The 23,466-nt window shown below is 42.7% G+C and overlaps 1 protein-coding gene across 1 annotated transcript in view; it reads left to right on the forward strand.

Moving 5' to 3' along the window:
- The window catches only part of LOC110214303 (uncharacterized), a 49,769-nt gene that overhangs the window by 17,488 nt on the left and 8,815 nt on the right, over window positions 1–23,466 (forward strand). Inside the window, 4 exon segments of the mRNA XM_020995136.2 lie at window positions 15,630–15,725; window positions 19,870–19,944; window positions 20,520–20,646; window positions 22,706–22,810. Of these exon segments, the coding sequence (XP_020850795.2) occupies window positions 15,630–15,725; window positions 19,870–19,944; window positions 20,520–20,646; window positions 22,706–22,810 (403 nt within the window).

Consider the following 23,466-nt stretch of genomic DNA (forward strand, 5'->3'; position numbering starts at 1 on the left):
ACAGTTAACCTATGTAGCTCATTAGAGACATTGTTATTGACCTAGGAGATGTGGGCACATTTATGTTTTCATTGGATGAGATAACTTACTGTTACAAACATACTTAACATGATTTTACTTTGGAAGTCATTAAGCTTATGACTGGTCATCGTAGGAAGGGGAAGTAATTTTTGTGGGGTGGGAAGTGATTTAAATAATGTCAATTCAGTAACTTTACTGCATTAAAATAATTTTGACAAAAGAAAAAAAAATTCGCTTCTCCCTACCATCCCCTCATGTTCTTAGCCTGTATTCTCCCTTTTATAGCCAAACGCCTCTGAAGGGGTTATCTATACTTGCTGCCTCCATTTTCTTACCTTCCATCCATGTGTCGACTCATTGCCTTCTGGTTTCCTATCCCGCCACCTAATTAAAACTGCCCTCTCCAAGGTTATTAACCTTGTCCTCACTTGCCACTGACTTTTTCCCGCAGTGCTCATTCTATTTGGCCCCTCTGCAGCTTTTGACACTTTGGAGCACTCACTCCTGGACACCATCCTTCCCTGAGTCCTGTATTGTTATTCTCTCTTTTGGTTCTCCTACCTGCCTGATCACTCTTTAGTCTGCTTTATTGGGTCATCATCCTTCCACCCACTAAATGTGGGCAACCTCTAAAGCCTTGTCCTGGGTGGGCCCTTGTCTTTAGCACTTGTTTGGTGACGTCAGCTTCTATGGTTTTAGCCATTGGCTCTATGCAGATGACACCAAAATCTATTCAGCCTTAAAATCTGTCTTAAATGCTCTTCCCCTGCTGTATATCTCCTTCCAGTGTCCTGTAGCCATTTCAAACTCAGCCATGTTCAAAAGATAACTTGTATTTTCCCCCAAACCCTTCCACATTTCACAACCACAGGATCCTCCATGTGTCTTCCCTCTGTCATCTCCCAAACTCAAACAGTTGTTAAAACTTGTCACTTCTGTCTCTTCCTTAATCCAACCCATCTCTCCACTTAGGCAGCCTCTACCCTATTTCGGGTCCTTGTTACTTTTCCGCTAGACTATTAAAATAGCCTCCCAGTTAGAATCTCCAATTTCTCTCATTCCACTCTGTCCTCCTCACAGCTGTCCAGCTGACACAAATCCAGCCATCTCACTCCCCTGCTTACCCATTACTACCAAGATAAAATACAAACTTCTGACCCTGACATCCAGCATTTTTCATATTGTTCTTTTCATGTATTTTATTCAGGGCAAGCTGACCTACTACCTGTTCCTTGAAAACACCATTCCATCTCCCACTTCTGACCCTTGCAAAGGTATTTTCTACACAAGGTGGCTGGTATGTACATCCTTAGAGTCACTAGATTCCCTTCAGAGCACAACTGAAGTGGCATTTTTTGCATCAAACTTCTCATCCTGCCAGTTTTTAGTTGTCTTTCTCTTTAAATTATTTTTTATGGTATATAGTGGTTAATTAAGGTTTGTTAATGGAGCTGAATTTTCTAGGTGCTTTCCCTCTCTAGCCAGTAGGACTCATGCTCCTGTACCTAGCCCCTCTCTAGTCAGACCTCACATACCTAAGTATGCCTTTGTTCTGTACTTGTACTGTAACAGTCATGGAATCCTCTCCTCCAAATCATCTCCCCTTCTTGCTAATTTAAGTTCTCTCTTCAAGTAACATTACTCCTGAATCCTCTAGCTCTACCAAATGTCCCAAGCACTCTTTCATTACATTCTCTCATTAAACTTCTTCAGTAACAGGCTAGTTTTCTGTCCAAACACTTTTCTTCACCACACCCGGGCTGGTTTTCCAGCTCCAAAATGGCCAATCACATCATTGAGCCTGATCCCCTTAAATTAAATAAGATTGCAGAAATGAAGGTGGCTGTATTCCCCACAGGCTTGGTAACACAGCTGTTCTTTTTTTCAGATCTTCCACACAGTTCTGTCTCTATGGCTTAGTCAAGAGAACTGTCACCAGACTCCAGTGTTGCATAGGGAAGGGTGTGGAAAACCTCCTGAAGCATTTATTGACCTAAGACTTGATTTAGCTTCTCCCTTTTGTTTCTCATACTGATAGAATGGGAGCCCCTGGAGAGCAGGGAAAGGTTTTTTGTTTTATTTTGTCTTGGTATCCCCAGCCAGTCAACTAGTATCTATTAGTCATCTGCTGTGTGCCTAGCATATAGTAAGTGCTTAATGCTATACTGTTCGGAAAACTTAAGTGTTGCTAAGTAGCAGCCAATCCTGTAGCCTGCAAGACTGCATTTTGTGAGGTCTATTCTCCAAAGTGATTTGGAGTCCAAAGACTTGTCCATAGTACTTTAAGCTTGGATATAAAGCCTCCCCTCCCCTCCCCCCTTACTCCTCTTGAGGAGGAAAGGACAGTGCTCTTTCCTTTCCATGCTTTATGCCAGTATGCTGAGCACTCAGTGCTTCTCTCCACTAATAATGCTGGACTCCAGCTGCCAGTGGATTTTAGCCTCTGAATCCAGTCTGATAAAGGGTAATTACTTAGCTGTCCCATCAAGGAAGGCCTGCTTGCAGCCAGAAGTTGAGTGTTTGGGCTCCCTGGTGGAAAACATGAGCTCCAGGTTGGGCCCAATATAGCACATTCTGTGTTCCTTGGATACTGATCCATAGTCAGACAGTGGTTAGGTTCACTAATACATCTACACAAACTTCTTTCTTGGGATGTACTTAAAGTACATGCCATGACTTGCCCATACTGCCAACACTTAAGATGCTTCCCAATTTCAGGTGACTTCTAGTTATATGGACTCAGGATTTAGGTTGCTGGTTCTTGGACCCATCAATTCCTCCTCTGCCCAAGTCCTTTGAGTCACATTCTTGCCCTGTTCTCTAATCTTGCAACCTTGTCCAACTGGATGAGCATGTCCATTAGACCTGTCTAATTATCAGGGACAGAGTATCCCCCAAAGTGATTTTGGAGTATATCACTCAGTCCCTGCTTCCCAGTGTACATTAAGACTCCTCCCTCCCCCAACTCCAGACTGTCCTCAAATGCCAAAACTCATTCCGAGATTAGCTTTATCCTTGTCTGATGCTGGGTGGTAATGATAGTGGCTGTTCACTAAAAAATACAACAGTGTCAGAGGCTGTCAGTTGCAAAAATGTTGGGCATTTAGATGATTAATGATACTGTCCCTGAAATGACAGGGTCTCCTATTTTCCCTAGAAAATATGTGGGGATATTATCCCTGGCTTCTGCAGCATGTGTGCTAAAGCATTCTAGTGACCTGGGTTGGGTCATTTTATTACTCCCAAGAGTTTAGTGCTAAGTATTTGGCACCACCATCCTCACTTCCTCCAGAGTAATAGGCAGAGGGAGCTGTCTCCATTGTGATCTGGACAATGTGGTCACTTGTGGTCATGCTCTTGCGTGTTGCTCTGAGTTCCTTTGTGGGCCCGACTCTTCCCCAAACAGCCATGAAGGGATTTTGTAAGACCAGATCTGATTATAAGCCTCTAATCATTATCTTAATGCCCTTAAATCAACTCCGGAGATCAGAGACAGCTGTGTAGCCCTGTAGCCTTTTTTTCTCTTATGGGGAAAAAAAATACAAAACCAGGGAAAAGGTGAGGAGAGGCAGTGGGAGTCACAAGAAACCTTTGTTGGACCTTTATTGGTTCCCTGATAATAGGAGACAACTGCCTAAACCAGGGGTGGGGAACCTTTGACCTCAAGGCCACATGTGGCCTGAAGTTTGGATTCAGTCAAAGGGCCACACTGGAGAAGCTAGAGGGCCACATATAGCCTTGAGGCTGCAGGTTCTCCACCCCTGCCCTAAACCCACTTTCCACAATATATAATTCTGTTTTATCATCCAACCCCATACTTCATCTATTTCAAAATCTAAATTCTGCTAATGTTCTTTTTTCCCTTTGTTTCCTGAAAATTGTCCAAGGGTTTGGGTGTTGCCTCTTACCACTGTTTCTGGCTCCTAAAGCTATTTGCTAGAGCCACTGCTGCGGTCTGGATGGTCATGTGACTGAAGTTGTAGGATTCAGACCCCGAGTTGACAAACAGCTGTTGCCTACACCTGCTGTTAGGTCTCATCTTCAACATTTAGGGGTAGAATAATTCTTAGGATCAAAATGTCATCAAGATCAAATCACTGAGTAATTTTTTTTTGAGTGCCAACTAGTTGTTAGAAAAATCATGATGGAAAAATTACACGGAGATAGAATCACGTACATTGCCAAAATGAGAACAAGATGAACAGAACTGCAGTTTGCCCCATCACCCCCTTCCTTTACTGCTTTATCAGAAGCTCTCTCCAAGTTTTGGGGTTGTTTTTGTTTTTGTCAATAACAGTCCTTGTCTTATGAAAATGAAAACGAAACTCAATTTTCTCTGTTTTATGAGATAGTGCATCATGGTGCATTAAAAAGAACACCTCATTTGTAATTAGAGGATGGGTTCAAATCTCAGCTCTGTTAATTACTATTTTGTGTGACATTGAGCAAATCATGTAACCTTTCTAAATTTCAGTGTCATCTGCTGTTAAACCTCAGGAAGTTGGATTCGGCAGTTTGAGAACTTTTTGACCTAAGGGCAGTCCTCTTTGCACTCGATAACCATTGAGGACTCGTCCCAAAGCACTTCTATTTATGTGGCTTTTATCTATTGATATCATATTAGAAATTAAAACATTAATATTACTATGAAAGTAATTTTCATTCAGTCAGTAAACATTTATTAATTGCTGTGGATCAAATAAGTGGGTCTTGGGGATCCCTGGGCCACACTTTGAAAAGCTGCTGGATTGGATAATCTCTAAGATCCCTTTCAGAAAATGAGTAACATCTGACAAATTGTATTAGGTTAATGAAAAGGGGAGTGAGGAGATAATTTTCTCAGGATAACAAAAAAAAAAACTGGTAGTGCTGTAGAATAATGAAGGGCACAAATGAAAACCTCTCAGATAAAAATGCTTTATTGTTCATTGACTTATGAGATCTGTAATTTCATCAGTATGGGAACTCCAGTAATAGGTGCTGCCCTGGTCTATACCTTCCCATAAATCTATCATAAATACTGTACATCACCCACTCAGTGTTCTGGGGGCCTTTCTCTAGATTTCTTGACCATATGTGTAGGTGCCAACGAAACACATGGATGTGGATATTCTATCTGTTGTCTCTTGCTCTTCATATCACCAGCCCACCTCCCCTTTAATGTTGCTTTTGTTTTCAAAGCATTCATTTTGATTTAAACTCCATTCTTGCTCCAGACCACTCCCATTAAACCCTTCCTGGTATTTAAAAAAAAATTTAAGGAAAGCCAGTTCACATAACAATCATATACTGCATACCAATCTATAACCCCTCCCTCTGTCAAAAGGAGGAAGGGTATGTTTCCTATATCAATTCAGCAAGACCATATTGTTTTAACAATGGCGTGCATTTCTTATTTGTAATGTGCTACGTACTACTCGTGTTCACCATATGTTTCACCATTGCCTTTTGGGTGACCTGCCACTTTAAAATTTTTGGAGATTGATATTCCTGTTTCACAACAATTTAGCATTGCTAGAAGGATATTGGTGTTAAAAAGATGGGCCTTTGTTTCAGGAAATTTGTGGTTGTTAAAACACATTGCTCAGTTTACCAAATGCAATGGAGTCTGCTCTCTTTCCCCTGTTAAGTTCTTCGTGCAGTTCATTGTCCGTGTACATTTTCTATCCAAGATACATGAACTAATGGAGCATCTCTATACATTAGCTATCTAGCTGCATATCATAGTCTAGATTCTTCTCCCATTTGGTTTTTCTTGTGTGGATAGTTTAGTCAAACTCTTGAATAATCATGGACCTCATTAAGGAGGCTCTTCAGTATTCTAGGGTTTGGGGTTTTTTTAAGGCAATTGGGGTTAAGTGACTTGCCCAGGGTAACACAGCTAGTAAGTGTCAAGTGTTTGGTCTGAGGCTGGATTTGAACTCAGGTCCTCCTGACTTTAGGGCCGATGCTGTATTTATCCACTGCACCACCTAGCTGCCCAAGTATTCCAGGTTTTTAAATGATCCCCATGGTGTCATAGGCAAGGAAGAGCATCTATTGATAAACCCTCTTCCAAGTCAAGTCAACAGGCATTTATTTTGTGCTAGGCACTGTGCTAAGTGCCTGGGATACAAAAAAAGGTAGAAATAGTCCCTGCTCGTGTTCTGATCGGGGAGACAACATGCAAACAACTATGTACATACAAGCTATCTACAGGGTAAACTGGAGATAGTCTCAGAGAAAAGCCAGTAGCATTGAGGGGGACTGGAAAAGGCTTCTTGCAATGTTAGGATTTGAGCTGAGACTTGAAAGAAGCCAGGAGGTAGAGATGAAGAGGGAGAACATTCCAGGCATGGGAGACAACCATTGAAAAGGCACAAAAGTTGGGAGATGGAGTGGCAGTAGCTGTGTGAGGAACAGGAAGGCCAATGTTAACTGGATCATAAGTCATATTGTAAAGAGCTTTAAAAGGCAAATAGGATTTTATATTTGATCCTGAAGGTATGAGAGAGCAGCTGGAATTCATTTCATAGGCAGTGGCATGGTCAGACCTATTTAGGAAGATCACTTTGGCAGCTGAGTGGAAGAGGGACTCATGTGGAAAGAGATGTGGGCCAGGGAGAGTAGCCAGAAGGCTATTGCAATTGTCCAAGAGTGAGTTGATGAGAACCTGTACCCAAGTGGTGGTTATGTCAGAAAAGAGAAATGTACATACAGTTATCCCTTTCACAGCTTGGGGGTTAAGGGCACAGTGGTCCCATGACCTGGAAAATCTGCATGAAATTTTTTGGCCCTCCATACCAGAGAAGAACTCTGAATTTTTTCTTTTATGGGGTGTTTACAGTACCTCAGTATAAAATTTGGGTTATTTGGTTATAGGTTCTGTATCTTCTGTTGGCCTTCTGTATTGTCTGCAGCTTCTGCAAAACTCTCAAAAAATTCCCATTTAATTTCTTATGCCAAAGCCATGACAGGGAAAGTCATGATGTGGAAGGGATAATTGTATATGAGACATGTGAAAGTAGAAATTACAAGACTGGCAATAGATTGGACATGTAGAGTGAGTGAAGAATTGAGGGTGACACCAGGGTTGTGAGCTTGGATGCCCTGCATAATAATAGAGAAGTGACTTGTTGGCATATTCATGGGAGGCATCTTGTAGAAGGGGGCCCTTTGAGATGATGGCATTTTGCCTTATGAAGTAAATGATGTATATTCAACACAAAATAAACAGTAGGGTTTTGCATTCTCTACACTTTATGGTTGTGTGACTACAAAGATGTGGTCTCCTTTAGAGTACCATTTGCCTGTCTATTGCCTTCTTACCTTTTATCAAAATGCCTTTGATATATTTGTAAATTATTCTCATAAAGATTTTAAAGGAGGCATATGGGTCAGCAGTTGCTGATATTTATTTGTCTTTTTTTCTGGTAGTAATATATATACTTAAGATATGGTTAGTTTAATTTTTTGTGATATTTGGTGCTTGCCACGTCCAGCACCTCTTGGACACTTCTCAAAGAAAGTATTCATGATATATAGATGTGAAACTTGTGTGTGCTCTGCAAACCTCTGTCATTTCATAATTTTGAGCCACATTTTCTGATGTATTTTTGATGTTCTCCCATGTTTCTGCCTTTGTATTGAAGTCATTGGGTATTAAAAGTATATATTGATTTAATTTGAAGGATCTTAATGAGTTCTTTCTTGAACTTGATTACAAGCTACTCTACCTAGAAGAGCCTTTTCTATTTTTATTTTTTAGATGTTTAAAATATTTTTTATTTAATATTCATTTTTTAAAATTTAGAGTTTCAATATGTTATAATATAACACATTTGTAGTGCTCTCAGTTATCACTTTCGTGACTTTCATCAGTTCCATTCAGCAGCATATGAACAAGATTGAAAGTGACAGATGTAGAAGCAGTCCAAGGTTGGAGCTTGGTGAGGCATGATTGGTAACAGGACAAAGGGCCAAAGAGTGAGTGTAGAGTTGAACTGATTCACCAAGGCATCCTCAAGTCCTCCAGGCTTTATTATCTTTCCTGACACTTCCATTCAGATACATGGACACTGTCAATCTGACTCGATGGTATATCCTCATGACCCCTGAGCACTGCTACCCACCCTTCCTTTATATCCTTAGGTACAGAGGGCCTCTCCATCCACACAGAGGCAGAATTCCCCATTGTTGTTCCCCCCTGTGTGGTCTGAAGGAACAGAGACAGACCCATTTTTTTCTATTTGTGTCTTTAGCCTTTCTCCCTTAGCATAGTAAGTACCTAATAAATACTTTTTTTTATTCATTTATAAGTAAGGGGCAATTGGAGGCGGGAGAGAGTACTAATAATTGAGGGACCAGGGAATTTCACAGAGGAGGTAGCACCTGAGCTGAATACTGAAGGAAGATAAGGATTCCAAGAGGCTAAGATGAGAAAGCAATGTATTCCAGGCATGGAGCATGACAGGTATATGTTGTACCTGAGACACCCTCTCACATGTGGGACCCCAAGAACAGCTATCATGGTTTTAGCGGACTCTGTGGTTCTACACCCATTTAAAATGAAGGCTCACTAGCCTCCACTTAACTGTTCACTTTTTGTGTGTTGGCTTGAGGATGCAGTTATTTCAAAGCAAAGGCATCTAATGAAATAAAATAGTAAGATTTTCAATAGGACACTCCCCTCATAAATCTAGAGTATACTCTCTTGCAATTATATACAAGAGTAACACATTACAAGGAACCTACACACAAAGAATACATGTGTAAGGGCAACATCCTCTGATGCTATAATACCACTGATGTCTTCTGGTGATGTCATTGTGCTGCTCTCAGTAGGCTCTGTATCTGATGGTGTGGGTCTCTGTTGAGCTAATAGCTCTGATGGGCTCCCCTGGTCCCTGCTAATCTCATGGTGATTCCTGTGCAGCTGATGCTACCTTGCTGGTTTGTGGAATCTTGGGCACATTGCTCTGTGGGTCCTGAAGATCTCAGCTGAATGTGAATCATGTAGGTACTAGACATTTAATCTTTACTCTGTAGCTCCCTGAGACTATTCTGACAGTGATTACTCTGGCCCTTATTGCCTGACAGACACCCAGCTCAGTTTATGGTGCCCACACCATGTAGACTGTGAACAGGACCTTTAGCTGTCAGACAAAACTGGAAAGAGAGCGCAAGACTGTCCCACTTTGGTAGTTTTATAGATGCAGCAAAGAGGCTTCTTGCACACACACTTGGTTGTTGTTCTTTGTTCTTGAAGAGGACCAAAATGATATCACTATGCTAGAATCAAGTTACAGTATATCTGACTGTGGCTGATCAGATCAATACAAGCTCAGAATGTTCTACCACAGGTCAGGCACAAATAGTCCATGTGAACAAATGGGATGACTTCTCCAAATTTTTGCATCTCATGTTTCTTTTGAGCTGCTTCAATTCTGCTTTGCTCATAGAGCACAGCACCTTCTCTGATGAAGGCACACCATGCTGGGCGGTCCTGTGCCAGTGTTTCCCATGTCACACAATCAATTCCAAAGTTCTTAAGAGAGACCGTGAGTGTTCTTATATCACTTCTTCTGACTACCATGTGAGCACTTGTCCTGTGTGTTCTCCATAAAATAGTCTTTTTGGCAAGCGAATTTGGCATTCTTCTGTGGCCAGCCCAATGGAGTTGTACTCTCTAAAGTACAGTTTGAATGGCTGGCAGTTTAGTTCAAGAAAGGACCTCAGTGTCTGGTATCTTATCCTGCCAGATGATCTTTAGAATCTTCCTAAGACAATTCAAATGAAAACGATTCCGTTTCCTGGCACGGTGCTGGTATACTGTCCAGGTTTCACAGGCATACAACAATGAGGTCAGCACAACAGCTCTGTAGGCTGTCAGTGTGGTAGTCAATCTAATACCTCTTGTCTCTCCTTTCCTTTGGAGCCTCCCAAACACTGAGCTTGTTTTGGCAACGTGTAAGTCAACCTCATTACCAGTGTGTACATCCCTGGAAAGTATACTGCCAAGGTAAGTACACTTATCCACAGCAGTCAAAACTTCTCCATTTGCAGTAACCAATAATTCCACATATGTATTGTATGGTGCTGGCTGATGGAGCACCTGTGTTTTCTTGGTGTTATTTGTTAGGCCAAAATTAGCACAAGTAGCAGAGAATCGATCATACTTTGTTGTATCTCAGCTTCAGAGGCTGCACTGAGCTCCCAGTCATCTGCAAACAGAAAATCATGCACCAGCACTCCCTCCACTTTGGTCTTGGCTTGTAGCCTTTTCAAGTTGAAAAACTTTAACTTGAAATTTCAAAGAATTTTGAAGAATTTCAAACTTCATGGATGCACCCTCACAGCAAACATTGACATTTAAAAGACTATGTGATTGTAAGGAGAAGAGAAACACAGGACGTGAGAATAACCTGTGGTGCAGAGTGCTAGAATGATCATAGACTTGTGCTCTCCAAGCTAAGTATTTGCATTGAACAAAAGTGGAGGCCCCAAGGCAAAATGACTACCAGAAGAATTAATGTCAACAGCTTAGAGCTCTTCTCTGAGAGGGAACAGTTTGTTGCTAACATGGAGGGAAAGTTGAGCCAACATACAGTTGGCAACAGTGGAGCAGAAAAGGAGTGGGCAGCTTTCAGAGAGTTGGTATACAGCACTTCATTTGCTCATCTGGGTCGGAACACTTGTAAACATCAAGCCTGGTTTGAGGAAAATGATGGGGAAATTCAGAAGCTGCTAAATGAAAAATGAGAATTGTACAGGGTTTACCAGCAGCATGGTTTATCCATCTCTAAGGCAGCATTTAACTCTATCAAAAGTGAAGTGCAAGTGAAGCTTAGAGAGATGCAAGATTCTTGGCTCAGTAAGAAGGCAGATGAAATTCAGTTTTATGCTGATAGTAACATCCAAAGCACTTTTATGATGCCCTGAAGGCTTTTATGGGCCAAATGCCTATGGTGCATCTCAACTACTCAGTGCTGATGGAGCCACATTGATTAGTGATAAGGACTGGTCTTAGAAAAATGGGCTGAACACTTCCATGGTGTTCTCAACAGACCATCATCAATCAATGCTGAAGCCATTGACTGTTTACCTGAGGTTGAAGTCAATCTCTCTCTAGTGGAAGTTCCAACTTGAAGAAGAGGTTTTGAATACCATTAGGCTCCTTTGTGTTGCAAAGCACCTGGTGCAGATTCTAAGTCATTATGCCTAACTAACAAAAAAACAAACAAACGAACAACAAAAAAAAAAAGCAGTGTCCCCAGGCTAATATTAGGCTTTCCCTTTTTGGCCCCTAGGAAGAGAGAATCAAAGTCCTCATTTACAGATCATTATCTAATGATCAGTTAGTTCCAAGATCCTCTCAGACTGCATGGAAATTAATTTAAGCAAGAATAAAAGGTTGGCTAAGGACACAAGGTCAGCGTTTGACACCCACATAGCCCGCATTCCAATCCTTATCATGAATAAGCTGCAAAATCCTATGTCACTGATGCAGTATTTAACATGTAAATACAAGAAGGGGGGAGATGGAATGTTGATGTGCCACCAATTCACAAGGTATATCCTACAGAAGGAGCTATTCAAAGTTCAGGGTACTCCATGGGTACACATCTGATAAAAAAAAAAAAAACAAAACACCATAACTTATGAGCTTTTATCCACGTGTTTACTCTAACTAGTCAACTAGATGACATAATTCACTCAAACACATAATAAATAGCATAGTCAGAGAACTAATAAAGCACTTCCCCTAGAAACCTGTGTATATACATGTACACATGCAATTTTATTTTACTTTTACATGCAATCATATATACATATAAGCACACACATAAAACTGTACAACGTAATGTGTAGTGTGTGTGTATATATATATGTGTGTATATATATATTATATATATATAGGTACATATACATACAGCTTTTTTTTTTGCTTTTTGATGAGGTAATTGGGGTTAAGTGACTTGCCCAGGGTCACACAGCTAGTAAGTGTCAAGTGTCTGAGTAGGGATTTGAACTCAGGTCCTCTTAACTCCAAGGCTGGAGCTCTATCCACTGCACCACCTGGCTGCCCTATATATACAGCTCTTAACACATGTATGCAGGGGCAGTTAACACCTCCACTGTGGGGTAGCCAATGCTGTCTGCTCTAGTAGATTCTAGTCCCTGATTGTCTTGAGGGGCATGCAGTTTTTCTGCCAGTTTGTTAGTCCCTGCAGATATATGGACACAGCAGGTGATTTCTTGAGAGCCTTGCTCCATGCTGTTCTCAACTGGTTGCTCCTCCCTGTTCTCTGCTGGTCACTAACAGCTGCATCTCTACTGGTCATAAAGTAATGGACAACTTTGCCCTAATTCAATTTTCAGATGGTTTCCTTGATGGAGGTGCTATCTCCTTGCTATAAAATGAAGAATGGACTCCAACATTCTCAATTCCAGTTTAAAGTCCAGGGGTATTTTACTCTAGCTCTCTTAGAAAAGCAGGGGACCTTACACTAGGAGAAAAACCCCTCTGCAGTTGTTTCTCTTCCTCCTACAGCAAGTGGCCCTCAGTTCTCAGTCTTGGTTATAATGGCTCTACCTTCTTTCTTTCTTTTTTTTTTTACTAATTTATTTTGATTTATCAACAATCACTTACATAAGCTTTTGAGTTTTAAATTTTTCTCCCTCTCCTTCTCCTCCTCCCTCCCCAAGATGGCGAGCAATCTGATATAGGCTATAAATATACATTCCTATTAAACACATTTTCACATTAGTGATGTTATAAGGAAGAATTAGAACCAATAGGAGGAACCACCAGAAAAAGGAAACAAAACAGAAGCAAAAAAATAGCAAATAGTATGCTTCGATCTGCATTCAAACTCCATAGTTCTTTTTTTGGATGTGGATAGCATTTTCCATCATGAGACCTTTGGAGATGCCTTAGATCCCTGCATTGCTGAGAAGGGCTAAGTCTGTCAACGTTAGTCATTATACAACATAGCTGTTACTGTGTACAACATTCGCCTGGTTCTGCTCACTTCACTCAGCATCAGTCCATATAAGTCTTTCCAGGTTTTTCTGAAGTCTGCCTGTTCATCATTTCTTATAACACAACAGTATTCCATTACATTCATATACCACAACTTGCTCAGCCATTCCCCAACTGATGAGCATCCCCTCAATTTCCAATTCTTTGCCACCACAAAAAAGAGCTGCTATAAGTATTTTTGTACATGTGGGTTCTGTTCCCATTTTTGTGTTCTCTTTGGGATACAGCCCTAGAAGTGCTATTGCTGGGTCAAAGGGGTCCTCATTCCAGATAGCTAATTCTTCCAGACTCGGAACAGACCCAGATTACTTGTGCACTAAGGCTTGTCAAAATATCAGGAGACACCCTGTTTTTCCAGAGCTAAGGCCCAGGCTGTGCCCTGAGCTTGAGTTAACAACAATCCATTGCACTTACCCCGTGGATGATCTTATCCTCTGGCAAAATGTGTTCCTTTTTTTTTATTTCTTTTTTTTTTTGCTTGTTTGTTTGTTTGTTCGTTTGTGAGGCAATTGGGGTTAAGTGACTTGCCCAGAGTTACATAGCTAGTGAGTGTTATGTGTCTGCAGCTGGATTTGAACTTGGGTCTTTCTGAGTCCAGGGCTGGCGCTCTATCCACTGTGCCACCTAGCTGCCCCAAAATGTACTCCTTTGACCAGCACCAGATATTCTCCCTTTTTCCCAAGACCTGAGAGCCAGAAACAGCTTACAGGCTGTAGGAGAAAGTGATCAATCACACCTCCTGACATCTGTGCTTGTGTAACTGCTAAGTGAACTGAATGCTGCACTCCTGTTCCTGCCGTGCTGACTCTGGTTCTGTATCCCACTGAACAATCACAAAGCTCATCAACCCTTACACAACAACTATGATGATTTAAGAACTGTTGCCACGAGATTCAAGAACACCCGTATTGTCCCAAAAATGCCTGTACTTGTGTGCCTGCTGTGAGAACTGTTTACTCAAGACCTAAGGATGACAGTGTTGGATTCTGCCTTTTTGTGGCTTTCAGGCTTATAAGCCCTACCCCTACCCCAGCAAGTCAAGTCCTCCTACTTAGGGGAAGACTTTGGTTTGCAAACCTGTTTTCCTCACTTCAAAATTAATTAAACTGCTACTTGATTCCTGACTCTCCTGTCTCTGGCCTGCTTTGTTTGGCTCTGGTCACCCACAGGATAGAGACCAGTCTAGTACATTTAAAATTTCTTTGATGGCTCTGAGGCTCTAAGTTTTTTCTTTTTTTCCTCTCATTTCAAATCTCAACTTCCTGGTCACTGAAGACAAGAGGGTCTCAATCAGAAGCCTTAATCTGCTTTAGAGTTAAAAATTGCTAGTCCTTTTCTAGGAGGATGGTAGGAGTTTTTACATAAATGGAGATGTTTGGAAGAAGGGTGGGTTTAGGGTGGAAGATGAATTTCATTTTGGACATGTCAAGTTTGAGGTACTGATGGGAGATCCAGATGGAGCTGTCCAGCATGAAATTATTGATATGGCACTTAGAGTTCAGGAGAATACTGCTGGATAAATAAATTGAATAGTCATCTGCACAGAGATGGTAAATGAACTGATGAGACCACCAAGGAGAAACAACAGAGAAACGGAGAGAGACCCCATCATCGTCCCCCTAGGAAAACACCCACATTTAGTGGGCAGGGGATATTATTTACGACAAACAAAAAAAGCCTAAAAAGAAGCAGTCAACAGGTAGGAGGGGAACAAGGAAAGAGCAAAGGAGACAGTATCTTGGAAGAGGTCTGGTTGACTTTGAAAAGCTGCAGAGAGGTCAAAAAAGATGAGAACTGGGGTGGGGAGGGGTGGGGGGAAGGGTCGGAGAGAAGGCACTGGAAGATAAAACAGCAGTAATAGCAGAGTCCTGTGTAGGACTTGGAATTAGAAAGACCTGGCTGGTTTCAGGACTTTTCTCAGACACTAATTAACTGTATCACCCTGGGTGGGACTTCTTCTCTGTAAAATAAAGGGGTTAGACTAGATGATTTCTGAAGTCCCTTCCAGATCTAAATCTATAATTCTATGATTTAACATTGAAAAGATCATTGATAGCTTTCGCCAGACCCGTTTAAGCCAGAGTAATGGGGTCTGAAATCAGATTGCAAGGTGTTGAAGACAGTGGATTCGGTGACTCCACCGGCTGTCAAGAGGTTGCCTATGAAAGGGGGGTGTGGGTGGGGAGAGCTTGAAGGGGATGGCAGGAGCAAATGAAGGGGGTTTTTTGTTTTTGTTTTTAAGGATGGGAGAGAAATGGGCATGTGTGAAGGCACCAGGAAAGGCTCCAATAGATAAGGAGAGAGAGGCAGAGGCGGGTTGTGAGAGAAAATCATCTGAGGGGACAAGCTCCTTGGAGGAGACACATATACAGAGAATTGGTTTTGATGAGCAAGAAGAGGAGGAACTACCTAAAAAAAATCAACCAACCTCAATTTCTTAAGCAGCCCAGCAGAGAAGACGGAAACGCGGGTACATAACAGGAAGATGAAAACAAAAAGCTTCGGAAAGCATCACATTGGACATGGAAACTGGAGGTGGGGCAGAGGCCGGCCACCGAGATGTCGAATCCTCCCCTCCGCCTAGAGCGGCCGCGCGGACCCTCCCGGCCTGAGAAGGCACCGAGACCCTCGCTTCCGGTCAGAGGTTTCTGTCTCGCGGGGGACGTCTCTGCAGTGCCGGGTGAGTCGGGGGTGGCCTAGGCCTGGGGAGGGGAGTGAGGGTGAGCGCCCCGGGGGACGTCCCCGCGCGCGCGCGCCTGGGATTCCTCCGCCCTGCCCTCTGGAAGGAAGGGCGGGTCGGTCCCTAGCGGCCAGACTTGGCCCGGCGTGCCGGCAGGGGGCGGGCCCCGAGGTGGGGCTCTGGGCGCTGGGACGGCCCCAGCAGGGAGCGGCTCTAACTGTGGAAGGGCTGGGGTGGGGCTGGGCCTGGCGCGGATTCCGGCCTCCCGCGCGCGCGCCGGCTCTCGGACGCGCGCGCCCTGCCCCGCCCTTCACGGTGATGCTGTACTCGGACTGCACCACGGGCTGCCAGAGGGTGCCCGGGGATTCCCCGCGGAGCCCTGGCCGACCCTCCCCCAGCCTCCACCCTTTGCTGAGCCTCAGCTGACCCCCCACCTCCAAACCCCTCCGAGCCCCAGCCAAGAACGCACTTGAGACCGGCAGGGGCCGGAGACCCCGCCAAACATCGACCGTCGAGCAAGACGGCAAGCTATTGTTTAGTAATAATATCCACGTATATGCTTATAGACACAGTCAGTTAAAATGTATTAAGCGCCTACTATGTGACAGGCGCTTTGCTAAGTGCTAGGGATACTGCAAAGGGCAGTCACAAAACACAAAACCTTTGTGTTTGGGGTTACTAACAGCTGGGGGAGCCAAGAGACGTTTATTAGCCATGGCTCTTGAGCTGAACTTTGAAAGGAATGTAGGGGTTCCAAGATGGCGAAGTGGAGGGAATGCCAGCTGTAAAGGACAGCAGCAGAATGCAGGAGATTCAAAGCTTAGATCGCACTTGCCAGGCTCTCTTAGTAGGGGATAAGAGACACTCACAGGTAATTGTAATGCAAAACTTTACATGATAAATGACTTAGAATGGGTTGTGAAAGCCCAAAGTTCCAAGAGATAACTGTGGTGTCATAGCAGGCAGGAGGCACCCCCAGTTCCTAAAGAGATCACTTCTGACAAGGCTAACTGTCCTTAGTTTCTGGTTCTTTGGGTCCATGTCCGGTCAAAAATCATAGCTTATGAGCCCATATTGATATGTTTAATCATCCAAGGGACATAATTAGTTCAAGGCAAAGGCATTTATTGAAACAATATAATTAGGAAAGTATTGATGAAACACTTCCCACATAAATCTGAGGGCAAATTCTTTCAAATGCACTATCAGTGGGAAAAATAGAGACATGTAAATAAGGGGTAGACAATGGCATATATGTGGAAGGGCGGCACCTCTGATGCTAAGGTCCTTGTAAGATCTCCAGTGAATTGTGTAGTGACAGATCCACATCTTTCCAGTTTTATCTCCTCTCTGGATGTTAGCTGCTGAGAGCTGCTGGCTCTCCTAGGACACTGTCTTGCCACAGACACCCTTTCCCATGCTCTATCAAACTCAAGCCTATTTTTTTATCCTTAAACTTGTTTTTCTGGTTATTTCTGTCTGGGATGCTACCATTTATTTACCCAATCTCCTATGTTCAAAATATTAAGGTTATCTTTTGTATTTCTCCCTCACATCCATTTAGTTGTCAAATTCAGTCAACCATCTTCACAACATCTATTATCCATTCCCTTCTCTATCCCCTGATACAGGTCCTCATTATTACTTGCTCGGACTATTATAAATTTTAAAGCGTTATATATACTGTGATATTTTAATGGACCTCATTGATCATAGATTTACCGTTTATTGGCACATATCACACCCCACTCATACTTTCTCATCCTATGTGATTCTTGTGTATGTACAGAATTATATAAATGTGAGTTTGTCACTTATTGTTTTAATTACTGTAATGTAGGAAATTAGACTTATTCTGCTTAATCCCAGAGTACTGAAACAGAAAGTCAGACTTGCAGAGGCAGATTTCAGTTTAATAGAAGGAGGAACTTTCTAACCATTACAACTCTTCCCAAATGGAGAAGGCTGCCCTCAGAGGGATGCAGTTTATTAGTAGAGGTCATAGGATCACAGACCTTGAGCTAGAACCCCTCACTTTATTTTATTTTATTTTTAAATTTTATTAATTTATTTTGATTTATCAACAATCACTTCCATATGTTTTTGAGTTGAAAATTTTTCTCCCCCTTCCTCCCTACCACCCTCCCCAAGACGGCACACAATCTGATATAGACTTTACATTCATATTCCTATTAAACATATTTTCACGTTAGTGAAGTTGTAAGTAAAAATTAAAACCAATAGGAAGAACCATCAGAAAGATGAAACAAAACTCAACTGAAGGTAAAAATAAGTGATAGTGATTCGACTTCCATAGTTCTTTCTTTGGATGCGGACAGCATTTTCCATCCCGAGGCCTCTGGAGATGTCTTAGATCCTTGTAATGCTGAGAAAGGTTCAGTTTAACGATATTAGTCATCGCACAAATGGCTGTTATTGTGTACAAAGTCCTCTTGGTTCTGCTCACTTCACTCAGCATCAGACCATATAAGTCTTCCCAGGTTTTTCTGAAGCCTGCCTGTTCATCATCTCTTATGGAACAATAGTATTCCATTACATTCATATACCACAACTTGCTCAGCCATTCCCCAATTGAAGGGCAGCCCCTCAATGTCCAATTCTTTGCCGCCACAAAAAGAGCTGCTATGCATATTTTTGTACATGTGGGTTCTGTTCCCATTTTTGTGTTCTCTTTGGGATATAGCCTAGAAGTGCTATTGCTGGATCCAAGGGTATGCACATTTTTGTAGCCCTTTGGGCATAGTTCCAAATTAGAACCCCTCATTTTACAGACAAAGAAGTTGGAGGGCTAAATGATTTGACCAAGTTCACACAGCAGTGAGGTCAAATAGAGGCTGATGACCACTTAGGGATTCATAGATTCAGAGCTGGAAGGTATGTTAGATGCCATGGAGGTCATCCACATTTGAGCAAAGTGAGCCCCAGAGAGGTCAAGTGCTTTGCCTAAGGTCATACAGGTATTGAGTAGCAGAAGTGAGATTCCAACCCAGGTACTCTGCCTCCCCATCCTGGGCTCTGACTCCCGTGTATACCACAGTGCCTCCTATATTGTAGAGGAAGCTTCTATTCCGGGGTGAATTGAACTAGATTCGCCCTGCCAAAGACTGTAATAGTCAGAGAGTGTCAGAGCTGTATGGGGCTTTACGAATCATTTTGTTGATTCTTGATTGATTATTTGGTTACTTTACAGATGGGAGACTGAAGTCCAGAGAGGGGCAGTGCCTTTTTTATGGTCGCACAGTGAGTTAGTTTTTTAGCTGGCATTAGAACCTAGATCTCCTGCCCTTCAGCACCATGAGTCTGTCTTGGAATCATGGACTCATAAGATTACTGAAGTGAGAGAAAATTTAGAGCTTTGTAGTCCATTGTTTCCCAACCACTGGCCCTAGAAAATTGTTACTGGTTACAGTCTTCTGGGGAAGGACCTTTGCTGTTGACATTGATGATCTTCGTGTAACTTCTGTAGTGAGCTTTGAAAGACCAGTGCATTAGGAGCAGGCCTTCACAGGCTTGCTATAGGGGAGAGCTGAGCCTGATAATGGATTCAATACAAGAAATATTCATTGAGCTCTACTCTCTGCCAGTCACCATTCCAGGCACAGGGAGTGCAGAGACAAAAATGAAACAGTCCTGCTTTCAATGAATGCATTTTATTGGGGAGAACAATATATATGCAGAAAATTAAATACAAATACATATGTAAAGTAATTTGCAAGACAACATTATCAATTGGAGATAGAATAGATTTCCTGTAGGATGCGGCACTCAAGATAATTTTGAAGGAAGTTTAGGATCCTGTTAGGTAGAGATGGGGCTTCCCAACTGTCTAATATTCACCTTTCTGCCTTAAAAACAGCCAGCCTGCCTGGATTCTGTGACTTTCTTTGTGGCGCTGCGAGCATTTTTTGAGGCATCTGAAGATACTGTGGCTCATGGATGGGAGCAGGGTGGTTGAAAAAAGCTTTCTGGAGGCATCAAGTGTTAAGAATTGATTTAGAAAGAACTGATAAAGTGGTATAGGCAATGAGGAGAAGATTTTCATGTTGAGGGATGAATGGGGCTGGAAATCTAGGATCTGTGCTGGTCTCCTCAAAGTTCCTTTTTTTCCCTTAAATCTTCCTAGGTTCCTACCTGTTATACCACAGGAAGGCCAGGAAAACTGACAATGAAGGCTGAATGCCTGTCAGCCAGGCCACAGGTAAGCACTTTTTCAATTGTTTCCCACCCAATGTATCCTTGATTTCTTTCCTTGTCCAGGAGTTCCTCTGTTGGTTTCTTTCCCCTTCAGGAACCTGAGCCCAAATACCCTTTTCTTGGGGCCTATACCAGGTCTGGGAATAATAAATACTATGGCTTGTATCCCAGATGTCTAGGCTGTCCCCAGTATATACACATACCCCTTTTACCCATACAATTACAGAGTTTGAAGTCTGAGATTTGAAGTTTGAGGTCCTAGGGCCTCTTTTTTAAATCACTGTAGCTAAGATGAGAGATTTTGCCTCTTTTGGGATTTGGAAAGTATTTTTGAAAGTCCTGTTCCCTCCCAAAGTGTGACTATCCTCACCCCATCAACTCCAGCTCTCTGCTGAGAAAGGGATTTACATTCTGTTCCTTCCAGCTCAACACAAACGTGTATAAATTGGACACCATCCACATTTTTAAATATACCTAGATGAGTTCACATGCTCAGTTTTGCCACTTCCCTTCCCATCCTCTTACCTTTGGTCAGAGAAGTGGGACTATGCTGGGGTTGCAACAGGAACATTATTTCAGGCATTAATAATATTTGAGGATGTGGCTGTTTACCTCACCCGAGGTGAGTGGAACTGTCTGGAGCCTGCTCAGAAGAGCCTCTACAGGGATGTGATGCTGGAGAATTATGAGAACCTGGTCTCATTGGGTAAGTTCTGTCCTCTGGCTCATTTCTAAGATTCTTTGTCTCCTGCTTGGTAAACAGCAATGGGGGCTGATGGGCTATTTGTGTTTGTTTGAAAAGTTCAGGAATCAGAACTCTCTAGTCCTGTTGAGACTCAAACAGGATATTTTTGTTCTTTTTTCCCATTCCACAGGCCTAGTCTACTGAGAGCTGAAAAAGGGCAACTTCTTTAATGATCCCCAGAATTATGATTTCCTCTTCTTCAGATTCCCTGGAGAAAATCTCAGTCCCAGAATTCTTCTTGCTGTCCATTGGAAGTGTTGAAAGCACCACCATCTGTCCAGTCACTTAGGTTTATAACCTTGGAGTCATCCCTGACTCTTCCCTTTTCCTTATCCCTCCTTTTTTTTTTTATTTTGGCTAAGCAGTGGGATTAAGTGACTTGCCCAGGGTCACACAGCTAGTAAATGTTATGTGTCTGAGGCCAGATTTGAACTCAGGTCCTCCTGAATCCAGGGCCATTGCTCTATCCACTGTGCCACCTAGCTGCCCTACTTCCTTATCCCTCATATCCAGTCAGTACCAAGTCTTGCTGCCCTGAGTCTCTGGGAAGCCCTTTGCCCATCTGCCTTTCAGCACCATGACCCCTCTTCTCATTTCCTGCTCTGAAGGCAGCTTGGGTACCCCTCACCTAGTCCTTTTGAGGCTCTGGGAAGCAGTAGGACATAGTGTAGTTAGAAGACATAGGTTCAAATCCTGCCTCTCATTCTCAATACCTGTGTGAGCATGATAAGGTCAGATATTATTATTATCATTATTATTCCTCTTCTTCCCTACCCTCTTCCAAGCCTTCCTGAGGCCTGCCCCTCTTAGATGTCATTATGGGACACAAAACACCACTCTCATTTGCTTCCGGCACCATATAGCTCTCTGAAGTCATGTGTCTAGAAGCTACCAAGAACCCTGACAGTACAATATAAGTTCCTTGAGGACAAAGACTTTCATTTTGGTCTTTGTCTCCTTAGACCTAGCACAGTACCTGGTTCAGTAGGTGCTTAAAAAATGCTGATGGGATTGAAAATTCAGCCTTCACTTGATCTTTTGCATTTTTCTTCTTTTTTCCTTTCACACCAAAGTCAGCTAGTTCAGGTCTCCATTACTTGCCTTCCTAATTGATCTCCTTCCAGCCTTCCTCCTCTCTAATCCATCCTCTACACAGCTTCCAAATTGTCTTCTTAAAACAGCTATGTGATCCTGTCACTGCTCTGCTCCAGTGGCTCCCTATTATCCCAGGATAAAATATAAGTGCCTCTCTTTGGCATTTAAAGCGTTTCACAGTCTGGCTTCAGCCTGGCCTTCTAGGTTTATTGCAGGTTACTTGGCTTTCCAGGAAAAGTGGTCTGTTGGTTGGTTTCCTGTACCTGACATTCCATCTCTGTACCTTTGCATAGTCTGTTCTCCATGGCTGGAATACATTCATTCTCTTCTGGCCTCAATATCATGGAATCCATCCCTAGCTCCAGGGTTCAGTATAGGTGCCACTTCTTGCAGGATACTAATCCTGATCCTCCCCAGTTGCGAAGGCCTCCCTCTGCCCATCCTTGTGCCTTCATATCTGCCTTGTATATATGTTATGTTTACCTTTCTGTGTACATGCTCCCCACTCCCATAGATCATAAGCTTCTTGAGGTCAGGGGCTTCTTGTTTTTGTCTTTGTATCTTCAGCACCTAGCATAGTTCTTAACACATAGAAGGACCTTAATAAATACCTGTTAAATTGAATGTACCTAGAGGTAGGAATTTCCCATCTTCTTAGTAGGAAGAAAACACATGAACTTTTTGTTTTCTGTGCCCTGACTTCCCTTCCCTTCCTCCTTTGTTCCCTAAGGCTTCCCACATTGAAGTATAGTCCTTAGAGGGCATGCAGCATATTCCTAAAGCCTTAGCAGACTTTTCCTGGGCCTGCTGTTCATTGCCTCTCCCCTACCTGTTCTCTTAGAGATACAAGGTCTGGGTCTAAGCTGGGGGCATCTCTTTGTATTCAGGACAAACTACCAGATACCATTTCCTTCCCTATGAGCAGGATTTCCATTATCTAAACCTGATGTGATCTGCCAGCTGGAGCGAGGGGAAGAGCCATGGGTTGTGCACACACAGGAGAAAGTGACCTTGAAAGGAAATTGTTCAGGTGAGTGTATGAGAATCTTTCCTTCACTCAGTTATTGAACAGGCTTTTCTTTCCTGAGCATCTCTTTTGAGCTTAGTTGGACATTAGGCATGATTGTTGAGTCAGGTTTACTGTAATGAGAAGAGATAGTTTCTTCCTTAAAGGTGGTCACTCTGAATAAAAAAAGGTGGTCACTCTGTTTGGGGAGGTAGAATAGGAAAAATGAACTCTTCCAGGAACAAGTAAAGGCAGTATATGGAGCCACACCAGCCCTGCTTATGTCCGTAGGGCCTGAGGAGGTGAAACCTTAGAGTAGTCAGAGCAAAGGAAGCATATGCAAGGCAGGCTCCTTGGAGGACATGATGTCAATTCAAAGAGTCATAGGATTAAAGGATTTAGAGTTGGGAGCAACCCTAGAGGCCATCTTGGCTAACCCCTTCATTTTACAGGAATTGAAGTTAGCTGGGAGGTTCAGGGGCACTTGTGTACATGTTGTGTCCCCCAGGATAATATAAACTCATTAGGGCCAGAGACAGTTTAATTTTTATTTTGTATCACAATGCCTAGGGATAGGAATAAGACCTGAACCTATGATTTCATTGATACAGGGAACCTCTGAATGAGCAATTGGCTTCAGCAATGCAAATAGACACCTTCTCTGTAACTTACAGTCTTGC

The sequence above is a fragment of the Phascolarctos cinereus genome, unplaced genomic scaffold (assembly GCF_003287225.1).
Source record: "Phascolarctos cinereus isolate Bilbo 61053 unplaced genomic scaffold, phaCin_HiC Scaffold_4;HRSCAF=312, whole genome shotgun sequence".
NCBI classification, from domain to species: domain Eukaryota; kingdom Metazoa; phylum Chordata; class Mammalia; order Diprotodontia; family Phascolarctidae; genus Phascolarctos; species Phascolarctos cinereus.